We start from the raw sequence: 13,053 nt of genomic DNA, 5'->3' as shown, positions 1-13,053 counted from the left end.
GTTTTGATCACTGTTGCTTGGGATGGCTACTGGAATTTTTGTGAATGTATCAGAGTGGGCTTTCTGTAGACTGTGCCCTGAAGTTCAAGTGAAGTTTTCTAAGAACCTGTAGGTCCAAAAATTCTAATGTCTCCACAAATGGAAGACTGAACATTAGGCAGAGAGATCTGCCTTGGATCACAGCCAAACATCAAACTAAACTTCGTAGGAGATGGTAAATGAGATGATAATTTGCTGATTCCTGAAGCTATGGACCATAATTTGGCAATGGATGAAGAAAAGTTAATGATACTATTAATAAAAATAATGCTACTGATATCTTTGCTTGCAGGGATAAAAGTGCCCTTACAACAAAACAGCAATAATCACTTGAATTCTACACAGTTTTACAGGAATTAAATCTGTGCCTATGAATGATGGAACTTTAGTTCCTCACTTAGGTGCACTGAATCACTACTTTTTTAAGAACAATAAATTATGAATGTTTAGTTTTTCGGATGACAGCACATAACTTGAAATGAGAGCTTAATTTATGTAAGTCATACAGGGTCTGTTAATAAGGTATAAATAACACATTTCTTTCTTCTCAAAACTTTATGTACATCAGTTTTCTACCACTTTACAATGACAATGACATTTCAAAAGAAAATCAAGAAAACACTGGGAACAATGCCTGGCACAAACTTATTACAATTTTTCAACTGTTTCAATGTAATCAATGCTGATAACTGAAAATCATCAATAATGATGAAATTCTATACTACAGTCTTCTGTATTTTTCCTCTGGACTATCAGCACCAACTACAATCACCGCAGTGTTACTGTTCGCACTCACAAGTATTAACATTAGTAAGATTTCTACAATATACACTGAATTTGGTGTGCTCTGGCCCAACATCTGTGCCATTTTCATAAATATTTATATACACATTTATTTACATTATACAGCTGCTCTCTCAGTCACTATAATACATCATCAAAATGTCGTTCTTCTAATACTTTTACTCTATTTTATTTGAAGCAATTTACAGAAAAAAGCAGAATACAGCTAAACAATTTTCTTCCTATAATGTATCAGTCATGGTCAATCACCCAAGAAACAGATCTCTTATTTCCACAACAATGTACAGTAATCGAAAATATATTTATCACACATTTGTACTTTCATTCAAAATACATACACACACACACTTCACTGAACACATGGCCAAACAAGTGCTACAAAATTACTTAGCACAAAACATCACACAAAGCTTTAAAACAGTCTTATATTTTGTCCCTGAAGAAAACCATAATGGAACAGTTTGTTTTCTGTCAACTGGAAACATGTATGTTGCTTACTGCAATCATAAAAATATTTCCTCAGGCAGCACTGAGCGAAAGAACAAGTTATGGCAGTTTTGTTTAATGTACACACGCATTCAAAATACAAAGGAAAATGAAAGTTTATAAATCAAGATAAACAACAACATTTTAAAACTTTAAGGAATGTCAGTTCATAATCACCTCGATTACTTCAAAGAATTTCAACAAGATTGAAGAGCAACAATGAAGTAGCATCAAATACGGACAATATTCAGTCGTGCAGAATGTCATTACACTAGAGAACGGTATTGATACAACTTGTTCCACTTTCATACCCAAAAGTATTCTGCTGTTCTCCTTGACAAATTATTACAAGATTAATCTAACATCACATCAACTTATTATAATAACTTTTTAAACTGCATGCAGTTAAGGTAACCGTTACATTCAACTACAGTTTCTGTGTATCTGTTAAAACTGCACGCCTGTGTCTGACATAATGAACTTTGAATGTTTAACTATGATAATGAAATACTGCTACACATGCTGAAGTAGAACATATTCAGTAAAATCAAATTAATGGACTGGAAACATAATAGGCCTCTCAAACCTTTATGTGACGTCTGAAATTTACAGAATATTTAATGCAACTCCTGCACTTTACTCTCTCAACTGATTTGCAAGAAACTGTGCTCACTTATGTAGGAATTCAACAGCTACCATCAGCTTCTGAGTAATTTTCACACACCTGCTCAACACAAAAAATTTAAAATTTTTGAAGTCCTATTCAAGTTGCTTACAATAAAAGTTAAACTCTCGTAAGACTAATCACTGTGTTAACATCGGTCTGAACAGAGTGAAGAGTTCTGTAGCACACTCTTCAACAGTAGCATTCACATTTACGAAAATTCAGTCTTCTTCTTGGGTTACTTCCACTGCAAGGGATAACAGTTTACGTAAGTAACTTTCATAATATAAACTCTAAGAAAATTTACAAAATAAGTAGTATAATGCATAATCACCAGACTTTTTACACATTTGTGGTCACATGTATAAAGGAAATAAGACCGCTTCACCACTACACACAGCACGTTTCTATCTACACAAAAATGTGCACAAGTACATGCAACCCCCCCCCCCCTCCCCACACACACGTGTCAAACTACTAAACTTTCCAGCACCGAAGTTTTCCTCACATTGTGTCGATGTCTAACCAATATCTACAGAACTGTTTACTCTTTAGAAGAGATTCTGCACGACAGACTGCACCAGCCTGGGACATAATTAAGTAAATGACAGCAACGAGAGGACAGGTACTAGTTGTGTACGGCAGCTGCAGCTGCAGACTGCTGCAGCCGTTCCAGTTCCTCAAGGCTCAAGACATTTGGAGTTGATGGCACAGGGGGCATATTAGGCAACTGGCCTGCACGTGCTTGGGCCAGCAACTCTGGAGAAAACCAGCGAGCCAACTGGTTACTGGTTGGGGAAGTTGACCTGTTCTGCTGAGGAATTGCACTGTTCCGTGTTATGAGCTGCTGAACTTGTTGTTGCGGCTGTTGCTGGGATGGTCGCTGCAGTCCTCCGGCCAACCGTGACTCTGCAACTGTGCCTAACACATCATTTAAAAGGTAATGTTCATATCACAAATGAAGGATGTCAGTTACAGAGAAACAAAAAATGAATGGAAAAACTACAGAAGCAAACAGAATAACTGTCAGAACTATTACAAAAGATGTTCCTTTGGCATATAGGAATGTCACTGGCAAAATCTATCCTCAGACCAACTTCCACAGATACAATGAACTTCACCAGGCAATGATACCATCTTTGGATTACAATGAAATGAAAGATTTTACGAGGTATTTTGAAGTTCTACTGATACAGACCTCTGTAGTTCAACAACAAAACTTACATTTATATTAGGAAAAAATCCATTCATATCTACACACAGTTTAGTAATCTCTACACATTTCTGTTTAAAGTATCATTTAAAAGGAAAAGTATCATTTAAAAGGAAAACAAGTGAATAAATAATGTTAAGATGAAAACCTGCCTCTTTCCTGTAGTAACTGAATACAAAAAGTAAGGTTCTCTATTTAAACACACACACACACACACACACACACACACACACACACACACACACACACACACACCAAAATCTTAACAATAATTTGATCTATTTTATAAACCTGGTGAGTGCTGAGCACTATTACTTAGTAACTTATTATCTTTACTCCTTCAATTATTTACAAGATATTTTGGTAGATATCTATCAACAATTGCAAAACTGCTGCTTAATGCTCTTTATTAGGTCAACACATCAGTAAGTACACAGCACTGTTAAATCTGAGGAGTGCCAAGTCTCTTCCTGATGACATTACAGCTGTAAAAATTTTGTTTCAGGTTAATAACTATTCTGGCTGGTGGTAATATAAAGGATGAAATAGTCAATATTTTGAAGTGCAGCAAAGGCTCTTATGAAGCAAAATGGATATTCTTTTTCTTCCATTAACACCTAGCAGAATAAATTAGGAAGATACTACTTTGAAGCTATTAGGAAATGTGTTACTTAGCAATGAACATTCTGTTGGTCACTTCAAATGCAACATTTTTCAAACATTTTATGCAATATTTTAACAGTACTAGCACTATCTGTTTATTGATGAGATAGTACCATCATTTGCCATAAAGTTCTCAGATTGAGCAAAATTGGAATTTTGCTTATGGAATCTAATGAAGACAAAGGAACAGTAAAAGGTGAATATGCATGACAGATCACGAAAATGTTGCCCTCCAAAGAAAATACACATGAAAAGCAGCATTAGAATGCATTTTGGTGGTATACGAAGAGTTAAAGTTGACAAGTCTCCAAGAAACTAGACTGTGGAGCATCTTGCTGAAAATACTGTAATTGTGTGATCTGACATAACACGAATAAAAGTGAAACTTTCATACTGACCCAACGTATTAAAAGTAAAAGATTAAATTAGAAAATTCTTTGTTGTTGTCTCAGAATAGAAATTAGTGCAATATTTGATTTTGCAAAGCTGTTACCAGTATGTGAATTTATCTGCATAGCACACTTTTTGCAGTATTTGTGATACTGTAATTTCTGAAGTTCTGTAACTGTCTTATTTTATAAATTTTTATCATGAAAGCTTTACACCCCTGCCTGCTTTGTTGTGGAAGATTGGTTAATGTGAAGACACTTCCAAAACAACTGTTACATATATTGCAGTTTGATTCCTTCATACTCAGGAAATTATTCAGTTCATTTAATAAGTGTGCTACACTACTGAGTAAACATAACACACTTATGGAATAGCAAATGCCCTTTATTACATCCATTCACCATTATGGCAAAGTGTTTTTTTTTTTCAACTAAGAGATTAAGAAATAACATTTCTATCCTTCAATTGAAATAACTGTGATATACTCTTATGTTTGGATGGAGCAACAGGAGTAGGTAAATACACAATTACAGATTTTTCCCATGCCACGTTTGCTCCCTTTGTTGCCTGTTCTGCAAGGATACATGCAGTTTATCATATGTAGTGACTGTAAAGAAGGTAGTGCAAGTATCTGTGTTGCAACAAATGCAGCTGTCAAATGTGATTAAATGGAAGAAGAAAAGTAACAAGTGGGAAACCATATGAAGAGCGGGAAAGGAAAATGTTTGAAGTGGGGAAAAAAGTTTTCAGTACTATTGTGTTCTCAGTACTCTGCTGCACATCTCCAAACTTAAACCTAACACTTCATTTCTTTACTCTAATTGTCATAAAGCATTGTCTTAATAGCAATGGAACTGGCACAAAACTTTTCTTCCTGATATTTTGTTGATAACTGAAGTGTTTGATATCATGTCTGTGTATAAAATACAAGGGATTGTTAATCAAAACTTGTAGGGATGGCATATTAAGAAGCAGCAGGGATGTTATAATGAAAGCACTGGGTAATTGTGTGGTTGACCATGTGTAACAATTTATTACTTTCTTCAACTCAGACGAAAGTTCTAAAAACCAAACAGATGAAAGTAATGAAGCATGGAAAATCCAGGATGGAATGTAACAATATTACGAAAAGGAAAGTTGCTACTCACCATGTAGCGGAGATGCTGAGCCCATCTGCATCTCCGCTATATGGCAAGTGGCAACTTTCCTTTTCATAATTTTGTTACAGAAGAAAGTAAAGTAAAGACGATTCGCAATCTGATACATGCATCCATGTGCCTCGTTAAAATGACATTGTATTGATTTTTACATATGATAGTTTATTTATGAAGTGAGCCAAGATGTTGAAACTGATAACACTGAGGGGGTGGGGGAGTGGTGGCATAGGGAGGAGGAGGAGGAGGAGGAGGAGGAGAAAACATCAATGGTAGTGAATGGAACAGCTACACCTTTGTCACCAGGGCAATTTGAAGCTGATTAGAAAGACAAGTACCTATGTTCAGCAGGATTTCTTGTACTGGTAAACAGGAGGATTGCCAGGGCCTGTGACACTGATTTTGAAAGTGTTTAAAGATAGTAATACTTAAACTACAGAAAGATAACCATATTTCTTATGATGGGAGAGTTTAAAAGCCTAAGAGTTCCAAAACTGAAAATTTATTTGAACATAGGTAATTTAGAAGTAACGGTAACAACCCAAGCAACAGTAGAGGTGTTTCGTCGTCAACCAGCACACAACCACGACAATAGTTCACTACCTTTTGGACAAATACAGATCTATACTATTTGGTTAGTAGTTAGACAACTACATTATTTACACACTGCCAGAACTTTCCATATAATTTGAAAATATACTTAAACTGTGTTATAATAGCTGCTGCTAAGGGCCCATTACCAAACTACTTACAATTACATACCACTCCAATAAATGTCTTTTTGCTTTGGATGTGGAGGAGGGTAAGAGCAGATGGTACATGAAGTGATTATACTGAAATGATAGTATAATCTAGCTCATCAAGACCCCTATTATGAAAATAGACAGCTATCACAATTATAATGGTGATAATGTTGTTTTCTGTGTGTTCTAGGACGAGACAAAATGAAAAACCATTAGTGGCACTGACAACCCTCATACATAGAAATTTATTCCTCCAGCTTTATATTTCTTGGACCTGCCAGCTTTGCATCCAAAAAACCTAACACTATTTTTCAAATTTAAATTATTTTTTCCATGCCAGCTGAAGAGACTAAAGTTCAGCATGCAAATGAGTGAAATTAGTCTCCATCATCAGCATTAAGACAAAGAGCCAGCCTTGTGCAATTAAATATCTTCTGTAATTACCTGGCTTTGAAGTGTTGCGCCCTGTATTATAGTTTTGGTTCGGCAAAATCTGTTGCACAGCAGGATTGATGTTTCGCTGCTGCTGCTGCGACTGCTGATAGCCTACCAGCTGAGCTTGCAGTGTTTGAGCTTGCAAGAGAACACAGTCATCAGTTGCCATGATATTTATTGTTAACCAACATATGTCTTACAACTTAAAAATATGAAGCAACTTGAAAAATTGAATGTGTAATTTCATCATTTCTGAGTCCAGGAAATGAGTTTTCCAAAGCATACTTGCTATTCATTTCTCGCCCGAGTCACTTTATCTGTGTCAGCCTGATGCTATTATGGTTCCACTCGTGGATGGTGTATGGGAAAAACAGCTGTCTGTACATATTAATATAACTGAATTTCTATAATTTTACCTAGTTGATCAGTACGCAAGGTTTACATTATAAGTACAAAAAATTAAACAATGGAAACTCTGGGTTGGAATATCAACCACATAAGAAAAATTTACACTGATCAGCCAGAACATTATGACCACTGACCTACTATCGATATAAACCCATCCAGGCGATAGTGTCACCTGGCAAGAAATAACTGCTAGTCAGACACATGCACTTTTCACTTTTCATGTCGTATCAGTGAGTGTGCTGTTCATGTGTAAGAGTGGGGAGGTGGTGATTGCCCATAGGCTCGGTATGATCATTTTGTAAATGAACAACTTGTCAAGTGTTCGAGGAGTGCTGTCATAAGTGTCTTCAACATGTGACTAAACCAAGGTGAAACCACAGCCAGATGATGTCTGGTTGGGTGGCCGCCGCTTATTACAAATGTCTGACGCTGTAGGCTGAGCAGACTGGTAAAACAGGATAGGTGGCGAACTGTGGCGGAACTAACATCAGACTTTAATGCTGTGCGTAGTACAAGTGCGTGTGAACACACACAGCATCAAACCCTCCTAGCAATATGCCTCCGCAGCCAACGACCCATGCATGTGCCGATGTTAACACCACAACATCGACAACTATGACTGAAATGGACAGTGGCAAAGCACTGCACGGCCTGATGAATTCCAATACCTTCTTCATCATGCCAATGGGAGAGCACGAACCAGTCTTCTTCCAGTGAAATGGTTCCACGACACCTGTACTGTGGGACGGAGACAAGCTGGTGGTGGCTCCATTTTGCTCTGGGGGGACATTCAAGTGGGCATCTATGGGTCCAGGGGAACTGTCACAAGGCACCGCGATGGCCAAGGAGTACTGTACACTGGTTTTAGATCACATACACCCTTTCATGACAATCTTGTTTGGCAATGGCAGCGGCAGTTTTCAACAAGCAACAATATAAAGTGCCACAGCAAAAGGCCAGGAGTGTGATGGAGTGGTTCAAGGAACAGTGCTGAGTTTCATTTGACGCGCTGGTCCCCACACTCATCAAATCTGAACCCAATACAACATCTCTAGGATTCAAACGTGGCATCAGAGCTCACTGGCTCCTTCCCCAGAATTTCCAGGAATTAGATATGTGTGTGTGTGTGTGTGTGTGTGTGTGTGTGTGTGTGTGTGTGTGTGTGTGTGTGTGTGTGTGTGTGTGTGTGTGGGGCGCCAACTCCCTCCAATGACCTACCATGGCCTCACTGCTTCCATACCACAATGGATCGCCGCTCTCATCCAGGCCAATTATGCACGTACTGGCTATTAGGTAGGTGGTTATGATGTCCTGCCTATTCAGTGTAGATTGCTATCACCGTAAAAAGATGACGTGTAAAGTTGCAGATAAGCACAATGGAGACAATTACCCATCAGCTTTAGGCTAAAGCCTTCTTCAGGAAAGAAAACAGACACACATTCATTCATTCACACAAGCATACCTCATATGCACACACAACTGCTATCTCCGAAAGCTCGGCCCAGAATGAAAGTGTCATGTAGAAGTAAAGCAGCAATCTTTATGGGGTTGGGAAGGGGAAGGGACGGCAGGGTAAAGGTGGGGGAAGAGAAGAGTGCTATTTAGTGGTGCGTACAGAGACTAGACTGCCAACAGGCACAATTTCTGGAGGCAGTGGGATGGGAAGGGCACTGGGAGGAAGGGGGATTGAAAAGGGTGAGGAGCAGGGAAAGGGAAGGGAAAGATGGGTGGGTGTATGGCGGGGGGCGACACACAACGAGGGTGAGGAGGAGAGAACAGAGAGGGGATGGAAACTGTTGGGAGGAGGGTGTGAATTTCAGTAGGAGTTATCCGTAGAACTCCCATCTGGGCAGTTCAGAAAATCTGGTGGTTGAAAGGAGGATCCAATGGCTAGGGTAGTAACGCAGCCACTGCATGTTGTCACAGAGTGGGTTATCTAGCTCTTGTGCATAGTTTGTAGGTAGCCATTCTATCCTAGTGGACAGCTGGTTGGTAGTCATACCAATATAAAAAGCTCTGCAGTGACTGCAGCAGAGCTAGTATATGATATGGCTGCTTTAACAGATGGCCTGGCCTCTGATGGGGTACGATAAGCCTGTGACAGCACTGGAATAGAGAAGTGCTGGGTTGGTGGATTGGGCAGGTACTGTACCTAGGTATTCCAGAAGGATATGATCCCTTTGGCAAGGGGTTGGGATTGGGAGTAGCATAGGAATGGACTAGGATGTTGCAGAAGTTGGGTGGGCAATGAACACAACTGTAGGAGGTCAAGGGAAAATCTTGGATAGGACATCCCTTTCTTCAGGGCACGATATGTAACCAATGCCCTGGGAAAGGATGTGGTTCATTTGTTCCAATCTGAGATGGTACTGAGTGACCCAGAGGTACTCTGTTGTAGCTGCTTCTTGACGGTGATGGGAAGATTTTTTTTTTTTTGGGGGGGGGGGGGGGGGGGGGAATGGCACAGGAAATTGATTGTGTACTATGTCTGGGGGATAGTGCCTGACTGTAAAAGTAGTGGTGAGACCTTCAGCATACTAGACAAGGGAGTTCTTGTCACTGCACATGCCATCCATAAGTGGAAAGGCACAAGGGTGGGTATTTTTAGTGTGAAAGAGATGACAGCTGTCAAAATCCAAGTACTAGTAGTAGTTGATGGGTTTAATGTGGACAAAGGTGTTGATGTAGCAATCAGGGAAGATGTGGTCAACGTCCATAAAGGTGGCGTGCTGGGTTGAAGAGGACCACGTGAAGCAGATGGGAGATAAAACTGAATCCCTGGCTCTCCAGCACCTGGAGCAGCATTCCAGAAACCACCTCCATAAAATCCCTCCCATACAGCCTGGTCACCCATGGATGGCCTATCTGCAGTGACAAGGACTCCCTTGCCCAATATGCTGAATGTCTCCCAAGGCCTTCACAGACAACAGGCACTATCCCCAGACATAGCCCACAAACAGATCATCCATGCCATTTTGCCTCACACCCCCACTCTTCCCATCATCCACAAGAAGCGACTACTATGGAGAGACCCCTTTGTCACTCAATACCACTATGGACTGGAACAAATGAATGCCATCCTTCACCAGAGTTTTGATTACATATCATCATGCCCTGAAATGAGTGACATCCTAACCACAATCCTTCCCTTGATCTTCTAAAACTGTGTTCCATCACCTACCCAACCTCCGAAACTTCTTATTCCACCCCTATGCTACTCCCAAACCCAGCCCCTTGCTGCAGGGATCATATCCCTTTGGAAGACCTAGATGCAATACTTGCCCAATCCAACCACTCAGCACTTTCTATTCCAGTCCTGTCACAGGCTTATCCTACCCCACCAAAGACCAGCCACCTGTAAAAGCAGCCACATCATACACAAGCTCTGCTGCAATCATTGCACAGCTTTTTATATTGGTATGACTACCAACCAATTGTCCACCTGGATGAATGGCCACCAAACTGTGCCCAAGACCAAGTTAACCTAGCCTGTCGCACAACCTCCAGCTGAACATAATATGCCCTATTTCAGTGTCTGCTTTACTACCCTAGCCATTTGGATCCTCCCCTCAACAACCAGGTTTTCTGAAGTGCACATGTGGGAGTTATCCTTTTAAAGTGTTCTCCATTCTCGAAATTATCCCAGTCTCGATCTATGGTAACCTATTGACCCTACACCCTCCCCCTTATAGTTTCCACCCCCTCTCTTCTCTTCCTCTCACCCTCTGTGTGTGTGCTGCCCTCTGCCAATGCATCCTCGTCTTTCCATTTGCATGTCTACCCCCCCCCCCCCCCTCCTCCTCATGCTGCACCCTTTAGCATTCTAGTTACTGCATGTTCCACCAGACAGTGCTCCCCCCCCCCCCCCCCCACACACACACACCTGTATTATCCTCTCCCTTCCCCTTCCTCACCCACTCCAGATTGCTGCTTCTATTCTGTGTGACAGTTGCATTCTGGTCTTCACTGCCAGAGATGGTGATCAGGTGTATTTGAGATGTGCTTGTGTGTGTAAATGGTGTTCCTTTTTTGAAGAAGGCTTTGGCTGAAAGATGATGTGTGTCTTTTCATTGAGCCTGTTCATAAGTTATCTTTATGGTTAGTAGCCTTGTATCTTTCCATTATACTGAAAAATGAATGAAAGCATCTTTTCCCTCAAGTTTAAGAAACCATCTCCCTGTAGCACAGTTTCTTTCCAGCACCCATCTTTAGTATTTATTGGAGCCTTTACATAATAATATTGACTGAACAAATCCAATTAGCATTTTCAGCAAACAAATAGCTTCTATTTATAATATTGTGGGCCTGCTGCATAGTTATGTCTTCAGGACACTGTACAGGATGTCCCACATAAAACCAGTATGCCTTACATGCCAGTTGAATTTAGCTATGTGCTCCTGCATTAGTAGTTTTGAATAGCTTGTATTGTTCGCTTGTTACAAACATGTGGCTGCCAGCATTAGAACAGCAAACTGATGTGGAGTGTTACATGAAGGCAGGCTCCATTAAGGAATGTGTAGAAATATTTCAAGTGACGTATCCTGGTAGGAAACTCCCACGGCCATCACTATTCAAGGTCTGTACAAGTAATGGAGGACTGTACGATCTGTTCAAAATGTGCAGTGGAATCTGCGACCAGCAGTGCGGACCCCTGAAACTACAGACAGAATTCACATGGGCATTATGGGCACGTCAGTAAGGAGGTTATCATAGCAGGTTCGTGTATCTAGAGTGTTGCGTCAACGTGTACTAGAAGATTATGAAATTAAAAGCCTATAGCATGAGCATAGATCAAGAGTAGAAATTTGAGTATCAAAAAAGTTCATTACTGTAATTGGCCGTTAACATCTACTGCAAATGGTTACTTCAACCCCCCTGCTTTACTTAACGAGGCCCCAGGCCTGGTTTATTTGTCATTGTGGATACTGGTCACAGGACAACCTACGTATTCTGGATGAAGACCCTCTCCACCCTGAGAAGACAGGCGTTTGGTGTGCATTGTCGGGCACGTGCATCACTGGACTCATTTTTCAATTACACTTAACAGTGCCTGATACTCTATGTGATCAAAAGTATCCGGACACCTGGCTAAAAATAACTTACAAGTTCGTGGTGCCCTCCATCGGTAATGCTGGAATTCAGTATGGTGTTAGCCCACCCTTAGCCTTGATGACAACTTCCACTCTCGCAGGAATACATTCAATCAGGTGGTGGAGGGTCTCTTGGGGAATGGCAGCCCATTCTTCACAGAGTGCTGAACTGAGGAGAGGTATCAATGTCAGTGAGACCAGGCACGAAGTCGGCATTCCAAAATATCCTAAAGGTTTTTCTATTAAATTCAGGTCAGGACCCTGTGCAGGCCAGTCCATTGCAGATATATTATTGCCGTGTAACCACTCCGCCACAGGCAATCGCCATCCCCAAATTGCTCTTCAACAGTGGGAAGGAAGAAGGTGCTTAACACATTAATGTAGGCCTGTGCTGTGATAGTGCCACACGAAACAATAAGGGGTGCAACCTCCCTCCATGAAAAACACGACCACACCATAACACCACCGCCTCCAAATTTTACTGTTGGCATCACACCCACTGGCAGATGACGTTCACCGGGCATTCTGTTTACACTCCTTACACCAAGTGAGGTGTCGTTTGTCATTTACCGACGTGATGTGTGGCTTATGAGCGGCCGCTCGACCATGAAATCCAAGTTTTCTCACCTTCTGTCTGTCATAGTACTTGCAATTGATTCTGATGCAGTGTGGAATTACTGTGTGATGGTCTGGATACATGTCTGCCTATTACGAATTACAACCCTCTTCAACTATCGGCAGTCTCTCAGTCAACATACAAGGTCAGCCTGTATGCTTTTGTGCTGTACGTGTCCCTTCACGTTTCCACTTCACTATCACACTGGAAACAGCAGACCTAGATATGTTTAGGAGTGTGGAAACCTCGCACACAGATGTACGACACAAGTGACACCAAATCACGTGACAACATTTTAAGTCTGTGAGTTCCATGGAGTGCCCCATTCTGCTCTCACGATGTCTAATG

General features: G+C 40.8%; 1 protein-coding gene across 2 annotated transcripts in view; it reads right to left on the bottom strand.

Annotated features, from left to right (window-relative positions):
* Positions 1 to 590: 590 nt before the first annotated feature.
* Positions 591 to 13,053, bottom strand: part of LOC126203247 (eukaryotic translation initiation factor 4E transporter) — a 282,811-nt gene continuing 270,348 nt past the window's right edge. For both annotated transcript variants that reach the window (XM_049937501.1, XM_049937502.1), the window contains 2 exons: positions 6,601 to 6,729; positions 591 to 2,914 (listed from right to left, as the gene is read on the bottom strand). In XM_049937501.1, the coding sequence (XP_049793458.1) occupies positions 2,622 to 2,914; positions 6,601 to 6,729 (422 nt within the window). In that variant the 3' untranslated portion in view covers positions 591 to 2,621. The remainder of the gene's footprint in view (positions 2,915 to 6,600; positions 6,730 to 13,053) is intronic.

Source organism: Schistocerca nitens, chromosome 9, assembly GCF_023898315.1.
Source record: "Schistocerca nitens isolate TAMUIC-IGC-003100 chromosome 9, iqSchNite1.1, whole genome shotgun sequence".
Classification (NCBI taxonomy): domain Eukaryota; kingdom Metazoa; phylum Arthropoda; class Insecta; order Orthoptera; family Acrididae; genus Schistocerca; species Schistocerca nitens.
The sequence above is the reverse complement of the archived record's forward strand: the minus strand, read 5'-3'. Positions and strand labels throughout refer to the sequence as shown.